General features: G+C 43.5%; 3 protein-coding genes across 3 annotated transcripts; 1 reads left to right on the plus strand and 2 right to left on the minus strand.

The window, feature by feature from the left end:
• Positions 1-1,445: 1,445 nt before the first annotated feature.
• Positions 1,446-2,440, minus strand: LOC118713395 (olfactory receptor 52K1-like). Its single transcript, XM_036427868.2, has one exon. It carries the CDS (start codon positions 2,395-2,397, stop codon positions 1,453-1,455), a length of 945 nt encoding a protein of 314 aa, XP_036283761.1. The 5' UTR covers positions 2,398-2,440; the 3' UTR covers positions 1,446-1,452.
• A 9,401-nt stretch (positions 2,441-11,841) lies between these two features.
• Positions 11,842-12,843, plus strand: LOC118713560 (putative olfactory receptor 52P1). The gene has a single exon (XM_036428253.1). It carries the CDS (start codon positions 11,842-11,844, stop codon positions 12,841-12,843), a length of 1,002 nt encoding a protein of 333 aa, XP_036284146.1.
• Positions 12,844-18,731: 5,888 nt separating this feature from the next.
• Positions 18,732-19,685, minus strand: LOC118712778 (olfactory receptor 51G2-like). The gene has a single exon (XM_036426886.1). It carries the CDS (start codon positions 19,683-19,685, stop codon positions 18,732-18,734), a length of 954 nt encoding a protein of 317 aa, XP_036282779.1.
• Between the last annotated feature and the right edge of the window lie 2,418 nt (positions 19,686-22,103).

Consider the following 22,103-nt stretch of genomic DNA (forward strand, 5'->3'; position numbering starts at 1 on the left):
TATCTATTATGTATGCTTGCATGGGGATTAAAAGAAAGAGGCGGAGGCCAATATCCTTATCTCCCATCTGTTTGCCTACCTTTTTTTGTTTTTGTTTTTTTGTTTATAATTCTGAACCTTGAGATGAAAAGTTTAGAGAGCACAACTTTATACTTAGAATTTCCTATTTTGTTTCAGGACATAGAAATGTAGCATCCCTCCCTTAGAAATCTATATATTCTGAACCCCGAGCAAAGATTTGGCACAGATTTGCTACTCAATAATATTTTGTGAGTAGATTAGTAAATAAAGAAGAAGTCACATTTTAGATGAAAACATAAGATTGATTGATCTGTGTGTAAAGAAAAGATTGCATTCTATAAGGAAATGTCAGAAAACATCTTATTCAAAGTCTTTAATGAGAGGTATTGGGCATGAAGATTTAGATGTCAAAAGAAGTCACAGAATACATAGGCTGACTCAGTTGAAGAAATAAATTTTAAGAAGCAAATATGTCTTACTTGGAACCTGTAGCCCTGGGAGGTTATGAGCTCCCGAAAACTGGTAGTAATTAGGAAGATATTGAACACCAACTGTCAGCCTATACATTCCTGCCTCAGATAAATTGTTGGACTTTATATGAATCTGGAGTGGGTAGTCCACCAAATCCCAATGACTTAAAATAGAAACTCAGATTCTCACAGTCTTCTCTTAATAAATGAAGCTGAAAGCATTGTTGTGTCTTTAATGTATCTTTTTATTTTATTGATTTTTTTTACAGAGAGGAAGGGAGGGAGAGAGAGAGCTAGAAACATCAATGAGAGAGAAACATCATCAACCAGCTGCCTCTTGCACACCCCCTACTGGGGATGTGCCCACAACCAACATACATGCCCCTGACCAGAATCAAACCTGGGACCTTTCAGTCCGCAGACCAATGCTCAACCACTGAGCCAAACCGGTTTTGGCATCATTGTGTGTTTAGGTGATGTTTCCAAGAGCAGAGTGGGTTAAGCCTTTGTTAAGCCCAGGATAGAGCAGTGGGCTCTTTGAAGAAACAGAAAAGTCATCAGTTTGAATCCAAAGGCTACCAAAGAACAAAGATCCATGAGTCCTTGTTGGACTGATGACTATATAAGTTTCAGTATATTAAGCTTTTTAACTATACAAAGAAAGAACTAAACATAGAGTATCTGATAGTTCTCCACTTTCTATCATACTACTACTACTACTACTACTACTATCCTGTTTCCCCCAAAATAAGACAGTGTCTTATATTAATTTTTTCTTCCAAAGTTGTGCTAGGTCTTATTTTCAGGGGATCTTATCTTTTTATGCGCTAGGTCTTATTTTCGGAGGATGTCTTATTTTCAGGGAAACACGGTACTACTACTACTGCATTCAACCTGTACTACTTTTTCTCCACCTATATGTACAATAATTGGAAGTTTGTACTCTTTGACCATTCTCCATTCACACATCCTTTCTCAGGAATAGTCTTAGGACTCTTTCACGAATCTGCTTGGTCTTGACCCCATAGATAATGGGATTAACCATAGGTGGGAAGAGCATATAGAAATTGGCAAGGATAATGTGCACATATGGGGCAGCTCGGCGAGCCACACGATGCATGACTGAGGAGATTACAACAGGTGTGTAGAAGGCTAAGATAGCACCTATATGAGACACGCATGTCCCAAAGGCCTTGTAGCGGGCTTCCTGAGAGGCAAGCTGTAGAACTGCCCGAAGGATGAAGATATAAGACAAAATAACAAAGAGTAGATCCAACACCACTATAAACATGGCCACTGCAATGCCATAGATATTGTTGAAGCGAGTGTCCCCACAGGCCAGCCTTACCACAGCCATGTGCTCACAGTAGCAATGGGCGATCATGGGTCCTCGGCAGTAGTGGAAGCGTCTGAGCAGAAAGGGGAGTGGAGTCATTAGTGTCACAGCCCGAGTTATAGCAGCAATACCAATCTTGGTGATAAGGGGCCTGGTCAGCACCGTGGTGTAGTGCAGTGGCTTGCAGATGGCCACATAACGGTCAAAGGCCATGGCCAGCAGCACCGCTGACTCCATGATGGAAAAGGAGTGGAGAAAGAACATCTGGACCAGGCAGGCGTAGAAGTTGATCTCTCGATCTTTAAACCAAAATATAGCCAGCATTTTAGGCAATGTTGAAGAAGAAAGGACTAGATCAATGGTTGCCAGCATGGCCAGAAAGAGGTACATGGGCTCATGAAGGGCTGCATCAACCTGGATGATGAAGAGGAGAGTGCAGTTGCCAAGCACAGCCAGTGTATAGGCCGAGCAGAAGGGAATAGAGATCCAGATATGTAGATGCTCCAGGCCTGGGATCCCCATCAACAAGAAGATTGCTGGATGAGTTGAGGTAACATTGGAAAGTAACATTCCCCTGGAATTTTTCTTTCTGTTTTTGTCTTCCACAGGGCCCTCCCAGAGAATATATAATGTGAGCTAAATTATAGTCTTCAAGTTCAACCTCTAGTCATTCACATGGTAGGATTAGCCCTTGATCCCATTTCTAGACATTGAAAGAAATTAGAAAATTATCCTAATATGCATATGAAACATTATACATGATATCTGCCCTCAGGGTGCTCAGAAAATCATTGGGTGATCAGGACATTAAATAGCAATAGAGCTAGTATGACAAGGCAGTTTTCACTAAGTAATTGAGTGGACAAAGAGCTTTTTATGGTCTTTGTATGGTCAAGAACAGCTTTATAGAAGCTATAGATCCCTGCCTAATTCAAACCTTAACTAAAAACGTTCACTTTCCTCCTGTTTCCTCCCAATTCAAAGTGCACCCTTAATTATGAAAGAAAAGTCTCTGGTCTGAAATGTCAACTTTTGCTGTGTAAACAACACTTAAGCATGGCATCTTCTAAAAATTCACTTCCCTCCAAGTTCTATAGCAGGGGTTCCATTGCTCCTTATTTGACATTCAGAAATCTCACCATGAAGCCCTACCTCCAGCTAACTTGAGAACATGAGAAGGTCCATTGTTTTTCCTCATCATCTAACTTTAGTTTAGCTTCCATATCTAGGTGCTTCTGCCTTCACCCACTTTCCTCTTGAGTATTCATGACACTCAGAAAAATCAATAGTCCACTCCCACCTGATTGCAAGACTGACCTCCAAACTACACCATTCTTTTTCCTCCTGCTATCCTTTATCTTTCTCTCTTCTTCCCTTTGATTATTATTTTCTTTGGAAATGCTTAATCATTTGTTTCCCAAAATTTAGACCTATGCTCCTTTCTCTATTTTTTCAGTTCCAACCTAAAAAAGTTTCTTCTGAGGATTAATTTAGATAATCTTTTAAAACACTTAGCACAATGAATAAATGAATTAAAAAATGTGATATTTATACACAATGAATACTATTCAGTCATAAAAAGAAGGATATCCTGCCATTTGCAATAACATGAATGGACTTTGAAGGTACTGCACTAAGTGAAATAATTCTGACAAAGAAAGACAAATGTGTATGTCACATATATGGAATCTACAAAAACAAACAAACAAACAAACAAACAAAAAACCTCATTGAAACAGAAAACAGATTGGAGATTACCAAGGGTTGGAGAAAATGAGTGAAGATGGTCAGAGTACAAACTTCCAATTACAAGATAAATAAGTTTTTGGGATGGTAATATATGCTATGATGACTATAGTAAACAATATTGCATTATAAATATATTTGAAAGTTGCTAAAAGAGTAGATCTTAAAGTTCTCATCACCAGAAAAAAAAATTGTATAACTATATAAGGTGATGGATGTTAACTAAATTTGTTGGGATCACTTGGCAAATATACCTATATCAAATCATGATGTTGTACACCTTAAACTAATACAATGTTATTGTCAATTGCATCTCAATGAAACTGGAAATATTTTCTTGATATTTAAATTTTTTTTCTCATTTTTTAAATTAAGGTATTATATGTGTACATACCTTACCAATCCCCACCCCATAAATTTTAAAAATTTATTAACACAAATCTAGAACATTAAAAAGTGCTTAGTAAATGTGATTACTCTTTTCAATTAAGAAAACTAAAGGTTAGGTTACTTACTGACAATGTCCTGAATGGTAAATGTCAATGTCACATGTGCTCCATGATCAGTTCAAATCCAGCATGTATAGGGGAAAGCTTTAGAATGTTGGGCCCAAGTGATGATTATGCCATCAGTCAACCAGAGGAATTTGACATTATTCACTGATATTTTTAATGTTTTAGTTTCCTCACCTATAAGTAAAGGAAACAATTATACTTTCCCTGACCATCTTACTGAGTTTTATTGTGAAAAAAGATGAAATCACATATTAAAATGGACCTTGAAAACTGTAAAGCGTTGTACAAAAACTATTTTTATTACTATCTTCCTCCACTTGCACAAACCTGTCTCCTTTTCTAAAATTTTGTTTTGATTAAAATTAACACGATCCTGTAATTCTTGGCTTTATATCTTTCTCCATCTAATATCCCTTAATTCTATTCCCATTCACAGCACAACTTGTTTTTGGGAGGCAGAAAAGAGTTTTTTATAATAATGGTGGGATCTGAAACTTGTAGAAAATAGAGTATTTGAGGAAGATAGAAAGAAGTTCTTCTATTAAATTCAGACAGACAAAATGAGAACAGAAAACAAGAGAATCAGGAGGTGAGGTAATGCCTGAGACTGAGGTAAATTGTTTGGACATGAGAGGTACATGAGAGATGGACTCTGCCTTGTGCACTCTGGACTCATCCCCCCAACCATCTTATTTCGGTCAATCATTAAACATACTCTTTTCTTACTGAAGCTCCACTTCCCATATTTTCAGTCCTATTTCTATCATTATCCTGGTTATTCCAGTTTCCTCTGCCAACCTCAGCTCACATGTCCTCTTTCCATGACTCTGCCCTTGTTCTGGGCCCTTGAACAGGGGCAGAGTCGGGTAGCTGGTTGATCTCAGCATAAGTACCCCTCCTTAGTCTGCTCACCCTTCATCCCATTTGTGCCAACTCCATTACTGCTCCCTGTGTACTCCTGTTCTACCCCTACTACCACTGACCCAGTGTGCTCTCACCTCTCAGTGTGATGCTCAGTTCATTTTCTGTAGGCTTCAGAGAGCACTGACACTGGTACAGTTTCCCCTTCAGTGAGAGATGGGCAGGAAAGAGGGGGTTGGAAAGGGAAGGTCTAGCTATATCCTCACAGCCAGCTAGTCTTCTTCCCAAAGAAAAAGAAAACAGCAGGTTCTCTCTCTGAAGAATGTCCTTAAAAGGCCCCATGATGGGCCTGGTGTCTTCTCTGGGGGTGACTCTAGGGAACTTCTCCATGCCAGTCTCCAGTCTTTTGGGGTTCTGACCCCTGGATTTCTATATTCCCCACTCCCTCACCATTATGTGGCATTCAATCATGTGTCCCTTGAGGCAGAGTATCGTCTGGTTTCAGTAATTACTTTACTTCTTACCACCCTCCCCTTCCTCCCCTGTAGAACCTACTGAGAAATGGAGTCTCCTTAGAATATGCAAACAAATGCCTTCTGTGTGTGTTTGGGTTTGTTTTTGTTTTTAATTTATTATTTATTAAAATATAGCTGATATACAATATTATAACAATTCCAGTATACAGCACAGTGGTTTGACATTTATATACCTTATGCTGTGAACACCACAACAAATCCAGTAACCATCTGTCACCCAAGTCATTACAATATTATTTCTTCTTATCCTGTTTTTATAGAACTTCTTAATACCCATTTTTATTTATTTTTTAAATCAATCTTTATTGTTCATATTATTACAAAGTTTCCTCATTTCTTCCCCCCTCCAACAGTTTCCCACCCCACCCTCCGCCCCCTCCCCACCCCCCATTGTCCTCAGCCATAGGTGCACAGTTTATGTTCAGTCTCTTCCCCCCTCCACCACTTCCCCTTTCCCTGAGAACTGTCAGTCCACTCCCTTCCCATATCTCCGACTCTACTACAATCAACAGCTAATATTGTTCATCAGGTTTTTCAATCTCCTTTTTTTGTTGTTGCTGTTGGTGGTGGTGGTGGTTTTTTAAATTAATAAACTATTACACTTCTAAGAATAAATTTTAAAATCTAATAATTTTAAACCTTGTTTTTTCTGCCCTAGGAATTGAGAAGCAAACTTGTTTACATATAAACTTACCCTTAGGCTATCAAAAGGTGTAGCCATTCAAATGTAAATGAACACATTGTTTAAAGATAGCTGTTGGTTGGAATTGGATTACCTGTTCTGGGTGGGAAGGGCTTGTCCTCCCCTTTCTCCATTAAGATTAAGGTGTTAGCTTTAAAACCTCTTTTTGGCAAGAGACCTTAAACTTTCAGAACTTTAAATTTTTCAGATAGTAAATCAGTTACTTAGCATTTTCTCAAATCAATAATACCTCCACATGCCCAAGGATACACTTCACACAAAAGACACATCCAAATAGATCAACCAGCCTCATCCAGACCCCACACAAGGCACTGACTGATCAACACCCCAGCCCTATACTAACTCAACAGTTCCAGATTTAAGCTTTCATCATTTGATTCAGCAGACCCTCAAGTTCCCCCAAAAGTTTCCAGCCATGTCTGAGAGGCAGCCCTGGGGTGTGGGCAGGTGAGGAGCGAGCTGTTTCAGGCCTGGCTGCTCCGGGCGTGGCTTCTGTTGCACTGGTCCACTCCACAACCAGCTGCTTCGGGTCTGGCCACTGCCGCTCCTGGCTTGGCAGCTGCTGTTCTGGGCCTGGCTGCTCCCGACCTGGCTGCTCTGAGCCCGGCCGCTCCGGGCCTGGCTGCTCCTGACCCAGCTTTCTGGGCCCGGCTGCTCCGGGCCCAGACACTCCGGGCCTGGCCACTCCCAACTTGGCTGCTCCGGGCTTGGTTGCTGCTGCTCTGGGCCTGGCTGCTCCCAACCTGACTGCTTCGGGCTTGGTTGCTGCTGCTCTGGGCCCGGCCGCTCCCGACCTGACTGCTTCGGGCTTGGTTGCTGCTGCTCTGGGCCTGGCTGCTCCCGACCCAGCTGCTCTGGGCCCGGCTGCTCCGGGCCTGGCCTTTCCAGGCCTGGGTCCTCTGGCCTGGCCACCCTGGGCTTGGCCACCTCTGCCCCAGGCCTGGTTGCCACTGCCCCAGGTCTGGCTGCTCTGGCCTGGCTGCTGCTGCACTAATTCTGGCTGCTGCTGCTCTGGGGCCTGGCTGCTGCTGCTCCGGGCCCAGCTGCCACTGCCTTGGGCCTGGCCACTCTGGGCCTGGCCGCCGCCGTTCCAATATTCTGTCCTTTTTTTTTTTTTTTTAAACGCATTTATGTTGCAATGTTGGCTGGTGAGTTGAGTTCTGACTTAGTCTTTGATTTTTTCAAGATCTTCTTTGTATCTTTCTTAAGTAATTTTACTATCTTTTGCTATAACTTGATTTCTTCACATTGAAAACTTCTTCAGTTTCTTCCTCCTTGTCCTGAAAGCTCAGCAGGCTGGGCTGCGGCACCCCTTTGTTCTCCGCGGCCTCCTGCACGGCTTCAGCCTGTTGCCAGGGTCGGCGCCGCCCAGAAAGCAGCCCCCTGCCTCGGCTCCGTGGCCCACGCTCAGCAGTCGAGGGCCCACCGGCACCCTCCCCACCCCGGGGGCCCCATCGCCTGGCTCCTTGCCGGCTCCCGGCTGGCCGGTGTCCAGAAGCGGCTCTTGCTCCTCATCACATTCCTCCCAGTCTGGAGCTTTTTTTCTCCTTCCCGCTAGGGGAGTCTAGCATCAGAGTCAACAAACTGTCCTCTGCGCACAATGTGCGCAAGTCCGGGGGCTCTGCCTTTCGCCGCTCCCCCAGGACTCCGCCTCACAGCCCCGTCTCCCTCTGCTTGAGCCGGGGTCCCCAGGGATTGGCCTTGAACTGGGGTTCAGAGCAGTCGGAACTGGGGCTCAGCACAGCCGGAGGTTTTGTTTCCTTCCCACCAGGGCAATCCAGGATCAGAGTCAACATTCCGTCCTCTGCGCACAATGTGCTCGACTCCGGGGACTCCACTTTTCGCCGCTCCCCTGGGATTCCGCCTCACAACCCTGTCTCCCCCTGCCTGAGCCTGGGTCCCCAGGGTCTGGCCCAGAACTGGGGCTCAGCGCTGCCGGTTCTGGGGTTCAGCCCAGTCCAGGACTTTTATTTCCTTCCTGCTAGGGAACGCCAGGCAGGCACCCAGCCTTCTCCTCCTCTCCGGCTCTGTCCTCTCCATGCGCGCGCATGCGTGCGAGCACGCAGCATGTCTCCGTACCTTAGGCTTTTTCAGCTCCTCTGATTTTCCTTCTGGTTTTCTCTTTCCTTCTTGTTGTAGAATTTTCAGTCAGTCGACTACCTGTAGCTTTGGGCGATGTCCATTTTATATTTTAGTTGTATTCCATTGAAATTGTTGTGGGCGGCTGCGGTTAGGTGTTTACCTGATCAGCCATCTTGGATCCTCTCCCCTAAACTGTATTTCTATGCCAAAAAGCCTTCATAATTGTTTGTGCACTCCATCTTCCTCCTCCTTAGCCACATTGAATTTTCAAGGTAAATCTTCTCTGCTATCCTATCCCTCCTGCCTATCCTATCATTTCCAAATTTCCTAGCTTCAATTTTCTACCTCTTTCCACCATCCCAGAGGTCCTTTTATTGATTTTATCCCCAGGGAATGTTTACTTTCAGCTAGGGCTCTAATCACAGGATAAATACTCCAGCTCTCTTGGTCCCCACACTCTAAACCCGGCAGTACCTAAGACTCCACTACTACTCCCTGCCTCAGACCTGGTAAGTCTGTCTGTCTGTTCAACCCTACCATAGGCACACTATTATCAGACCAAAGACCTGATGCCACTAAGATAATCTTCTCACAGAGATGGTCTCCACTTCAGATAAAAGGGACTTACAAGTGGATCACAATTTTTGATCACTGTTATGTGCTATGTAGTGCTATTGCTCTTCAGATATGTATCTCCTAGAATAATTCCTCATAATAGCCTCTACAGTAGGAATTAATCTCTCCAGGTCACAGATGAGGAAGCAGGTTGAGAGATGTTAGGTGACTTGACTGAGATCACATAGCTGGTGAGTTAGTAGAGCTGGGGTCTGAGTCAGGCTGCCCATGGTCTTCCATGAATGAGTGTCGAGTTCTTGGCAGGTAGCTTCCAGATGCTCAGGAGCACCGCCATTGATGAAGAACATGCTCCTTCCCAGGGACTTGAGCTCCTATTCTTATATACGGTGGTGGCAAATGTAGGTTTAAAGTTGTAAATACACGAGAGTTTATTCTTGTATTATTTATTTATTTATTTTATTATTATTTATTATTGTTAACCTACTTTTGCCCTGTATTTTAGGTAAGGCTTTTCTTACACCAAATACTAAGTTAATTCAGAACAAAGAGAGGTGAAGGGTATAACAGTAGCTATTCTGGACAAGTCATCTGGAAGAGGAAGGGAGTCTCTCCTTGCCTGATCTCCAGAGGGGGTGAATCAGAAGAAAACAGCAGTAGGGTGTAGCAAAAGAGGGTTCATAGGCAAAAAGGAAGCTGGAAGAGTCTCTAGTGATTCACCTTTACCATGGAGAGGGTTCCGTAGCCATGCCAGTCACCTTCCAGCCCACACAGCTCAGAGATCATTGGATTAAACACAAGTGGCAGGGGTTCCTTTGAACACTTGTGATGAGAACCCAGTTCCTACCTGGCATCATTTCCCAGTGCCCTAAAGTCTTCTTCTCCCAGACATTTTTTCATGAGCTCTAGCTCAAATGTAAGTGAATGGGTCAGGAAGTGAGAACCTCAAGGCCTTCACCTTGGCCTCGATCTCTTTCCTGGAATATTAGAACATTATGCACTACATATGCTTTTCCAACTTCATTTTCTCTGTCTGTGCAAATGGGACTGAAGCAAGATAAACTTTAAGGTCATTGTGTTGTGTAGCTACAGAGATAGAGTAAAAAAGTTTCTTAAGTGGCAGCTCAGGAACTGAGGAAACTTGACTCAATTATTTAAAGGCTGAATGAAAGAAGAAAAGAGAAAGAAGAAAGCAAGGCTGTCTCACTTATGACTGGATTATTCAGCTATCCATTTTCTCCACACCAAAGAAAGAGCACTAGAAGCATGGACATGCCTAAAACAATTTCTTACCTAAATGTACCTGTCTTCTGAGTACAGCCTTATTCATGCATCTTGCACAGCAATATATGTAGACAATCACATGCTCAGTCACATAGTGTGCTCATTCATAGAATGGACCGGTTTTACATATATCATTTCCCAAGGTCCCATATTGTACTCAGATTTTTTCCCTCTTGACCCTTTGGCCACCACCAAAGCTAAAATCCCCTCAAGATATGTTTGGGTCAGGCTGAATGATGAAAACTCAGGAAAGGAAGTAACACAGAAGAGAAAACAGAAAACACATGGGAGACAGGATGATGAGACAGAAAGGGACAGGTGACCTGTTCAATATTACACAGCCACAACTGAGATGGGAAAGCAGTCATCCTGGTCCAGGGCTCCTCCTTTCTTCCTGCCTCTATCTCTCTGGGTATGGATAGGTGATGCAAGGGTTTGCAAGGAGCATTGCAGCTTAAGGTAAAGGATACAAATGGGTTCTTTCCAGAGAGCCCAATTAGTCAGATATGTGTCCCAACTAGCAACTAGATTACAGTCACATTTCATTCTATTAGAAACCAGTGTAGGAAAGGTACATTTCCCTCTCTCTCTCTCTCTCTCTCTCTCTCTCTCTCTCTCTCTCTCCTCTACTCTCTAATGTTTATTTCTTTTTTTTTTCTTTCCTCTTCATCCTCATCTCCTCTTGCCAATAAGGTCCCCTTCTTAAATTTTCTTACTAATCTCCCCTCTTTTTCAAATTTTCAATCACTGACTGTCTAGTGGATAAGAGAAAAAATGAGAAAGTACATATAGGTGAAGGAATATCAGGGAATATAGAAAATATAGATAATGGACAAATAGGAGGGGTGGAGATTTGTATTATCATTTGACCAAGTTTAGTCTCCATATTTGCTTACAGTGAGTGGTTCCACTCCTAATTATTAAAATTTGCTTATCTCCTCTTTCTTCCATGTACCTTTGATTTCTATAAGAAATCATCTCTTAATAACTTTAACAAATTACATATTATGGCTAAATCAGCCTGACATCTAACATTGGCCAATTCTGCATGACCTCACCTGGTTCTACCAGCATGCATTCTGGACACCTAAGGCAAGAATGGGATCCTAGTACTAACATTAGCCTAGGAATGTTATGGCAGTAGGAGACAACAAGAGATTCAACACCTCAACATGTGCTTTGCTGTTCCTGCTCAGAAACCAGTTTCTGAGCCTCATCTATGAGTAATCATGGGCTCAGTGACTTGAAAAACCCATCCAAAATCTCCCTGTTTTCCTTTCTCTTCTCAGTCATGATATTTCCATCTTGAAAAGTGGCCACATTTTAGTCTTTGATCTAATCTTCCTGAACTTTGATAATTACATTACCCTTATATTGTCAGATGATTCAGAAGAAAATAAAGGCAGAAGAGGATTCATAGGCAGAAAGAAGAAAGCTCTAAGAGTTCCTAGCCCTCATCTTTACCATGGAGAGGATTCTACAACCATGACATCATTGAATTAGACACAAATGTAAAGGACTCCCTAGACACAAATGTAAAGGAGCCCTAGTAAAGATAACTTCACTTCCTGCCTTGCATCATTTCCTGCTGTTCTACAATCTTCTCATCCTGGATGTTTTTCATGCTGTATAATTCAAACATTTCCTGCTGCTATTTCCATTCCAGCAATAGCATAAGAATAAATCCCAATACCTTCTCCTGTCAAGACTTCCTATGGCTAAGGGTAAGACAATAAGGTCTTCTGTGCTACCTAACCTTGACCTGGACATGCAATTCACAAACCACAGCCATCAGAACCCAAAATCCTTCCTGCTTGTGGGAATTCCTGGCCTGGAGGCATCCCACTTTTGGATTGCATTTCCCTTCTGCTCCATGTACACCCTGGCAGTGCTTGGCAACATGATGTTGCTGCTGGTGGTGCGCTCAGAGCCTGCACTGCACCAGCCCATGTACCTGTTCCTGTGCATGCTGTCCATCATTGATCTGGTGCTCTGCACTTCTACTGTGCCCAAGCTCCTTGCACTTTTTTGGGCAAATGCTGCTGAGATTGCCTTTGAAGCCTGTGCTGCTCAGATGTTCTTTATCCATGGCTTCTCAGCTGTAGAATCTGGTATCCTGCTAGCAATGGCCTTTGACCGTTATTTGGCCATCTGCCGGCCACTACACTATGGGTCATTTCTGCCGCTAGAGGCTGTGGGCAAGCTGGGGGCTGCTGCTGTGTTTCGTGGCTTGGGGCTCATGACTCCACTCACCTGCTTGCTGGCAAGGCTGAGCTACTGTAGCCGAGTGGTGGCCCACTCCTACTGTGAGCACATGGCTGTGGTGAAGCTGGCTTGTGGGGGCACACAGCCAAACAACATCTACGGCATCACTGCTGCCACACTGGTGGTGGGCACTGACTCCGTCTGCATTGCTGTCTCCTATGCACTCATCCTCCGGGCTGTGCTAGGCCTCTCCTCTAAGGAGGCAAGGGCTAAGACCTTTGGCACCTGTGGCTCCCACCTTGGTGTCATTCTTCTCTTCTATACTCCGGGGCTCTTCTCATTCTACACACAGCGCTTTGGCCAGCATGTGCCCCGGCACATCCACATCCTCCTGGCCGACCTCTACCTCGTTGTGCCACCCATGCTCAACCCCATCATCTATGGCATGAAGACCAAACAGATCCGGCATGGGGCTCTCCGACTGCTGAAGTGGGGCACTGCACAGTCATAAAGTCTTCATCCCCACCCTGGAATCCTATCCTCTTCCCTTAATCCTTGGGAAAGATGTTTAAGAGTCCAGTGAAACTTAAATGTCAAACTCTGTCTTCCTAGCACCGGAAATTGCTAATATCAAGGATGTTACTCTAAATAAAGCTATTGTTCAGTGACTTTTTTAGTTGCAGTCTTCATGGCTTTGTAATATAAGAAGAATTACACCTTGTGGCCAGGATCATTGCACTCTCTCTCCTCCTTTCATTTTGGTCCAGCTGATCCATTATAACATATTCTGTTCTGTTCTCATCTCTTCAAGTCCACCTGTTCTCTTTACCTGAGGGTCAATTTTAGGATCCTCTTTTGGTCCTTTTTGACACCTGCTCCTTGAGCATTCTTCCAGCAAGATTAGGGGTCTAAGTCTTTCTCAGGACATCACTTTTCTCTATTTTGTAACTACAATAGACCTAGGACCAGCATTATATACTATTGAGAAGAGTGATTAGACAGGCTTACACAAGTTATTGCTACTAATAAATTCTTTGAAGCAATGGGAAGCAATGAATAAGATGACTTACCTAGGCCATCTCAAAATCATAAAACAGATACTAAATGTCCTGGTGATTGGAATCAGAAGAATGTTCTTGTGAATTAAACTAGGACAGCCTACATTCAGTTTTGCCTAGAAATGGAGATAGTTGCCAAAGTCATAAGAGTATACAGAGTTCTGACCCAACCCAGAATACAAGGTCAGAATAGGAAAAGACAGCAAAAGGAAGAAACTGGTTAACTAAAAATTTGTATAGAAATTTTATTATGTTGCTACAATGTTTCTCAACTGAGGTTCACAGATCTCTGGTTTTCTCTGTAGGGGAAGACTAAGAAGCACACCATACTTATACAGTCTACAATTTTCCTCCCATGTGACTTATTTTCTCTAGAGCCAGGTATTGTACTTTCCCACTTACACTATTCTAAGATATAACCTGGTTTGGAAGCAATGACCAATGAAAAGTGGATCTTGAAGAAAACACAAATGTTCTTGCAAGGCACCAGCTTGGGGTAAGGCAAAGGGAAACTATTCTCTCTGTCAAGGTAAGGAAGGTACCTCTGCCATCCTGAAGAGTTCAGAAAAATATTGAAGATTCAGTAGCTAGGGCTCATTTACCAAAATTTCTCATTTGTTGCTATTAAAGACCTACACTTTTTCTGTCAGGGAATTTACTTTGACATAGATGACCTGTTGTTACTAAACATTCAGTGTTCTTCATATTTCTGCCACCCTTAAAATCATACCTGATACATAGCTGCCTAAAACATAATGATAATAATAATAAATGCTCTCATCTATTGATCTCAATAAAAATTATACAATTATCTACATTTACCATTTGCCAGGAATTCATTCATTCATTTTATACATAAAGGGCTTACAATATTTCAGCCCATTTGCATGGGTTAGACAAGTCAAAAGAAACAATGACTTCCTGGTGTTTGCAATGAATAAGGAAGACAGGCGTTGATTTAATAACTACACAAGCACACCTAAAATTGGTTCTCTGCACCTAGATTTAGTGCTTTATATACATTATATGGTTGAATCTTTACAGCATCTCTGTGAGATAGGTATTCACTTTATAAAGATGAGGAAATGACCCTTGCTGGTTTGATTCAGTGGATAGAGCATTGGCCTGTGGACTGAAGGGTCCTAGGCTCAATTCTGGTCAAAGGTATATGCCCAGGTTGTGGGTTCCATCCCCAGTAGGGGGTATGCAGGAGGCAGCCAATCAATGATCCTCCCTCATCATTGTTTTTCTATCTCCCTCTCCAACTTCCTTCCTCTCTGAAGTCAATAAAAATATATTTTAAAAAAATAAAGATAAGGAAATGGAAGTTTAGAGAAGATGAAATAAATTAAAAGTCACACAGCTGATATAGGCCAAAGGTAAAATTTTGCTTAACACAGATTTTCTGCATGGTTGAGTGAAAGAGTCTGATTAACTTAAAGATTAAAAGCAGGAGTCTTGCTGGGACCGGTTTGGCTCAGTGGATAGAGCGTCGGCCTGCGGACTGAAAGGTCCTGGGTTCTATTCCGGACAAGGGCATGTACCTTGGTTGCGGGCACACCCCCAGTAGGGGGTGTGCAAGAGGCAGCTGATTGATGATTCTCTCTCGTCGATGTTTCTAACTCTCTATCCCTCTCTCTTCCTCTCTGTGAAAAATCAATAAAATATATTTTTTAAAAAATAAATAAAAGCAGGAGTCTTATATTCGTGTACATAGACCCTTTTTAAAACTAATGCCAAAATCTAAAGCCACTGTATATCATGTCCTGATAATCTTTTAACTGGCTGAACTAGTAGTAAAACTTTTTAGAGACCATCTCAGAATTCCAACCTGTGTCAGGCTCAGATACTAGTTGTTGGGTCTGTGAGCAGAGGAAGGCATTATGGGACATACTGATGCATCTATACCATGAAGCACATGGACCCCAAATCCCTTCCCCTTGACATCAGTGCAGCTGTGGAATAACTTACAGTAAGGTGGTAGGAGTTAAGAATGGGAGAAGGCTCCAAGCTCAGAGCTGCTGCTGAGAAAGGGCAAAACCAACAAAGCCAAACAACCCCCACAAATCTATTCTGGGTGTCTACCTATCTAAACTTAATTCTGCTAACACTCTAAAAAGGAAATTTCCAGCCTCTGGGCCTGTATTCAATGTTTTTTGTTTTGTTTTAACTTCCCAAGGGTGTTTGGGGTCCCAAATGTCATCATGTCAGCCAAGGGTTTCTGGTAGAGATTGGTAGGACTCTCAGTGAGATGAACATGCTGGTTCCCTGGTCAGAACCGTTTTGTTACTGGGGTGGTATGTGAAGTTGACAGAGGGACCTGGATAAAGCAGTTGCTTGTTCAGTCCAAGATTTATGGCCCTGAGGAACTGTCTTTCTAATTACCTCGTCTTCAAAGTGGCTGGTTAGATTGTATTTACTGAAAACTTGGTTGGCTAATATTAAGACTAGGGGCCTGGTGCATGAAATTCATGCATGGGGGGGGGAGTGTCCCTCAGCCCAGCCTTCCCCCTCTCACATACTTGGAGTCCTCAGGGAATGTCCTACTGAGGCAACCGTGCTGATCAGGGGAAGGCATCAGCCCCATCACCCTGCTACTGCAGCCACTGCCAGTCACTGCAGCCACCAAGGTGTTTTTCTCAACATGGACTCAAGTCCCTTCATGAAAAAATAACAACTTTCTTTAGGCATTTTTAAGATGTGTCTTTCATAAGATATGACATTTCTTTTTCTTTCTTTCTTTCTTTCTTCCTTCCTTCCTTTCTTTCTTCCTTTCTTTCTTTCTTCCTTCCTTTCTTTCTTTTAATCCTCACCTAAAGATATGTTTCCATTGATTTTTAAAGAATGTGGAAGAGAAAAAGAAAGACAGAGAGAAACATCAAAGTGAGAGGAACACTTTGATTGGTTGCCTCCTGCATGAGCCCAGACCTGGGCCCCAGCCAGGAAGGAGCCTGCAACCTAGGTACATGCTCTTGATCAGAATCAAACCGGACCCTGCAGTTGGCAAGCCTAAGTATTATCCACTGAGTCAAACTGGCTAGGGCAGGATATGACATTTCTTAGCCTTCCAGCAGTGGGTCTTCCTCTTTTACTCCAGGAGTGTGGTGGAAAAACTCTAGATCATTTTTTTGGATTCTTATACCCAAGTTATTAAGAATAATACCAGTGGCAATAGAGCTTAGCCAATGAGCAGTCAGAAAAAGTATTTCCTCTGTAGTTCACACCAATTGCCTCAGATCTCTGGCTCCTCCCTTGCCAAGGCCTAAAGCCTCAGGGCCTGGGCAGAGGCCCCCCAGCTCCCTCCCATCGCCCAATTGCCTGGCTCTGCCCCTGTCCAGGTCCCAAGACTCTGGCTAGGACTTGGGGCCTGGACAGGGAACTTCTAGCTCCCTCCAATAGCCAGGCTCCATCCCTGACCAGGAGCCCCCTAGCTCAGGCCCTTTCCAGGTTGCTCAGGACCCACAGGGGGCCTACCTTGAAGTGACCTGTGTGCTAAGAAAGTTCCCAGAACCCAGGCTACTGGGCGCCTAAATATGCAAATTAACCTCCATCTTTGTTGGGTTAATTTCATACTCACCCTGATTGGCTGTGGGCGTAGTGGAGGTACAGTGAACTTACATGTTTGTCTAATAGATAATATTCTAAAGAGAAAAGTCTGAGCTCACCTTCTGTTGTCCTTGCTTCTTAGGATCTAGTGGCAGGATCTGTGACCTTCAGATACACAAGGTTGGCAATGGCCTCTTTCTATAGATACAGGGTTCTGAGTTCCTTAAAATGCATGCTTTGGTTGCTAATATAAATACATCTAATAGGGGAAACAACCTTTCCAACTAAACCTGAGTGGTTGTTTTTGCCAGGAATATTCCTATTTCAATTATGCAAGAAACGTTATGTGTTTTTTTAGGACTGAGCAGGCCAAGGGCAATGCTAGTGATGAAGTGAGACATCCTTCAGTTTCTAGGTAAATGTCCCCCTCAAAGTCTGGAAGCAGCTTTGGACAAAGCTTCACACAAAAAAATTAGCTCCTTGCTGAGCTGCTCCCTTAGAAGCAGACTTCTTGGCCATATCAATCTTACTTTGTCCCCAAAGTCTCTGATATCCACCCTCACCTCATTCCATTGAAGGTTCTTATCCACACAGGCCTCAGGCAGTCAGGTCTCCCAATTCTCTCCGTCCCTGGAGATCAGCTGTCAAAAATCTCTTTTGCTTCATCTTCTCTACTCATTTATTTAACAATATATGTTAAGCACCTAGTATATGGTAAGTCCTGTTCTTGAAGCTGGAGACACATCAGTGAATAAAATGGTTCCTGAATCCTGTGCTTCATTGAGTTTACATCCTAGCAGATCACCTGCACTGGAAATGAGTGGCTATTCCACCTTTACCGTTGATGCTTGAGAAACCAGCTCTATCCAGAAGTTATACTGATAGCTTTCTTAGGCTTGGCTGTGTCAAATTTTGTCTCTAGTTCAAAATAGACACAAGGAGGCAAGTTGGAGGACTTGATGAAAAAAATGAAGGGAATGATAAGTACAGATTAGTAGTTACAAAATAGTCAGGGATGTAAAGTCAATAATATTATAATAACTATACATGGTGCCAGGTGGGTACTGGAAATATCACAGGGAATACTTGTAAAGTATATGATTGCCTAACCACTATCCTTTACACCTGAAGCTAATACAAAATAACATTGAATGTAAATGGTAACTGAAAAAAAGAAAAATAAACAGAGACACATATGAAGAGAACCAGGAGAAAACTACCACTCCCTGAATGGCAAATAAGTGCTATATATATTCTGCATCTACCATGTTGTCCTGTGAGTTTCCCACCACCCACTCCCTTTTTCTACTTCTTGATATGTGAGATGGTTTATATAAACTTTGGGAGAAGAAGGCCAGTGTCAAGGTAAATATAGTCTATTTATACATAGTAGGAATACAATTCTTCCTTAGGCTTAAAAATTAAATGTTTGGGGGGCGGGAGTGCTAATCCAGGTGGAAAAGGAGAGAGGTACCTGCACAAAAATATATGCATATGCATCCTCACAATTAGTGTGGTTAAGTCCCCCTGACAAGGAGAAGTTACAGTATGTATGAGTCTGAAATAGTTCAGCTCTAATCAGATAGAGCAATGAAAAGATTATCAAGATGATACTTCGATGTACTTTCCAATGGTCTCAGTCCCCAAAAACTATAATGATAGAAGCTGATCGTGCCACACAAAGGGCTCAATAGTTGGAGCTGATTCATTTTTTAAAAATCCCTAAAATTTAAATCTTCACTACAAATCCCTCCTCCACCCCAAGGCCTGGGATGACCTGGGTCCTTTTGCTGTTCTAGGAAACATCAATCCTTTTTTCCTTGAAGCGCTTTAGGAGGCCCTGGCGGATCTGCTTGGACTTGATGCAGTAAACGATGGGGTTCATGAAGGGTGGGACCAAGAAGTGCAGGTTAGCCATGAGCACTGCCAGAGTGGGGTAGCTATGCTTCTCTACTCGGTGCAACACAGATAGCCCCAGTTTGGGCAAATAAAAGATGAAAACAATGCAGAGGTGTGAGACGCACGTGTTGAGTGCCTTGAGACGTTCCCCAGGTGATGCAAGGCCTAGCACGGTCCTTAGGATCAGGGTGTAGGAGAGCACAATAAGGCAGGAGTCAAGGCCCAGTGAGAGGAGTATGGAGACCAGGCCAACCAAGCTGTTGATCTGGGTGTCTGAGCAGGCCAGTCCTACAAGATCACAGTGCAGGCAGTAGCAGTGAGAGAGTACACTGACCTGGGGAAAGAGCAGATTCCGCAGGAGCATGGGTCCTGGAAGGTTGAGCATGACAGCCCTCACCAGGATGGCAGCCCCCACTTTGGCCATGGCTGAGTGGGTAAGAATCGTAGCATAGTGCAGAGGATCTCGGATGGCAACAATACGATCAAAGGCCATGGCCAGCAGCACACCAGATTCCACATAGGTGAAGGCATGGATGAAGAACATCTGTGCAGCACAGAGATCAAAGGGCAGCTCACGAGCACCCAGCCAGAAGAGCCGTACCATAGTTGGGAAGGTGGAGGCACAGAGGCCCAGATCTGAGGCTGCCAACATGGACAGGAAGATGTACATGGGTTGTTGTAAGGCTGGGTCTGTGCGGATCAGGAAGAGGATGATACTGTTTCCCAGGATGGAAACCACACAGATAAGGTTGATGGGGATAGAAACCCAATGATGAGAAGCTTCCAGGCCTGGAAAGCCAGTGAGGAGGAAGGTAGAATGACCATAAGTGCTGGTGTTGCAGGAGAACATCATGATTCCAGGAAGGGATTGTGCAACCTACAAGTAAGAGGCATTCATTCATTTGATCATCCTAATATATAAAACCCCAGGGTCCATAACATCCACAACGACCGGAGGCTCGACCAACCAGAAGTCAGGGCGACCCAGCACTGACTGCCTCAGCTGTGGGAGCCCGGAACCAGCACTGACTGCCAATGGGGCTGCGGATAAGGCCTGGAGAGAGACCTGGGGAGAGAGAAGCAGGGTCTGATCCATAGCCTCAGTGACAGCTGTTGATCAGCACTTGCCTCTCTCTTTCGCTATGGGCCTGGCCAGAAACCGTGCCTCTCTTTCTCTCTGGCCTCACTGCTCAGCCCTGCCTCTCTGATCAGGCCCATTTATAGGCCCAGAGATGCTGACTGGCATAGAAACCAACCAATCAGAACCTAATCTGGGTGAACTGCGAAGGAAGAACTTAATGTGGGGGCAGAGGAGGGGTTTTAAGGGCAACAGCTGTTTGGTATAAGGTGTAAGAAAGTGGTTCCATTTTTTAATGACTGGTTTGGCAGTATAGTGCATATGGCTGGGTATCAGTTCAGATATATGGATTATGTATTTTTGTCTGCCAAGAGCATCTCCTCCTGCTGAAAAAGTTCCCCTCCCCCCCCCCATTTAAGAATACTATCATATACAATCTATCTATATGCTAATTAGACCCGGTCAATAGGACATTTTCCAGATGTCAGAGTTCCCTCCAGACAAAGCCATGGGGGTGGGGGCCAAGGCAGAGGCCGTTAGGGACAATCAGGCCAGCAGGAGAGGTAAGTTGGGGGCAAGATCAGGCTGGTAGGAGAGGGCAATTAGGCATGATCAGGCAGGTAGGAGAAGAGGTTAGGGGCAATCAGGCAAGCAAGGCAGAGGGGTTAGGGGCAATCAGGCAGGCAGGCAGAGGCAGTTAGGGATTATCAGGCAGGCAGACATGTGAGCAGTTAGGAGCCAGTGGTCTCAGATTGCAATTGGACATCTGCCAAGAGGTCCCCAATTGGAGAGGGTGCAGGCTGGATTGACGGAACACCCCTCCCGCTGCACAAATTTTGTGCACCAGGCCATTAGTCACTTATAAAGTCCCTAAGTGTGGGCTGAAAAAGAAGAATTGCTCCCTAACCCTTCCTGAGTCCATGAAAGAAACCTCATTCCTCTTAGGAGAACCATTCCCTTCCATTTCCTGGCTAGTTTAATATTATCTTTGAATAAATAGTATTGAATCAATTTTGAGTTGATCTATCTGTATTGCTTTAGCTACTCAATACCTATCTTCTCTTTTGCCTACACAACCTCTTTTATTCACTTAAGCAACACCCAAAAGTCTATCTCTTCAAAGTGATTTTTCAGATGAAATAATTAGTGGCTCAGTGGTTGAGTGTCAGCCTGTGAACCAGGAGGTCACAGTTCGCTTCTAGGTCAGGGCACATGCCCAGATTGTGGGCTCAGGAAGCAGTCAATCAATGATTCTCTCTCTTCATTGATGTTTCTCTCTCTCCATCCCTCTGAAATAAAAATATATTTTAAAAACTAAAAAGGAGAATAATATTCTTAGAGACAAGTTTTCCACAGTTTTATATACATGTTAACAAATATTCCAGAAAGGATACTCAAACAAATGGTGTATTTTCAAAACCATCTTCTGTGGAGGCTGGTTAGTTTTTCCTCTGGTGCCATTATGCAACCAGCATTTTCTGTATTTCTTTTCTGGAAATGCTTTCAAGGCCCCTAACAGGCTCTTTGAATGTATTCAATGGTGACATATTTCTCTCCTATGAAGATGGGTTGAATTAGGAAAAGTAATCAAGAGTTCTTCAAAGCTAAGTCTGGTAAAATCAATGCACCGAATTTTGTTAAACTCTCTCTTCCTCAATCCCACATCCACATCATTGGCTGCTTAAAGCTTGCACATTTTCTGCTGACTCTGCCTCTGAGACAGTTCTCTGGACACACTTAATCTGAAGGCACCTTCCTCTTACATATCTCTTCTTTCATCCCTTTTATCATAAAAGCTGTGGTGATAAACGCAAGTACCTTGTGACATTTACAAGTGCATGGAAGTTCTCCTCAGTGTGGACAGAATGGTGAGACTGACAGGTCTCAAGGACACCACCTGAAGAATGGGGCAGAGAAACATGAGCTCCCAAAGCCCAAAGAGCTGAGAATGGGTACTGAGAGTCCATCTGTTTCCATAGCAGTTAAGCTGCAGTCTCCACAAGTTCTCTCCTCGTCAACAGGACTGCATCTCCATTTGTCTCCTAAGTATTTTCACATTGATTTTTTTTAAATATATATATTTTATTGATTTTGTACAGAGAGGAAGGGGGAGAGATAGAGAGTTAGAAACATCGATGAGAGAGTCATCGATCAGCTGCCTCTTGCACACCCCTTACTGGGGATATGCCC

Source organism: Pipistrellus kuhlii, unplaced genomic scaffold (genome assembly GCF_014108245.1).
Source record: "Pipistrellus kuhlii isolate mPipKuh1 unplaced genomic scaffold, mPipKuh1.p scaffold_m20_p_9, whole genome shotgun sequence".
Lineage (NCBI taxonomy): Eukaryota > Metazoa > Chordata > Mammalia > Chiroptera > Vespertilionidae > Pipistrellus > Pipistrellus kuhlii.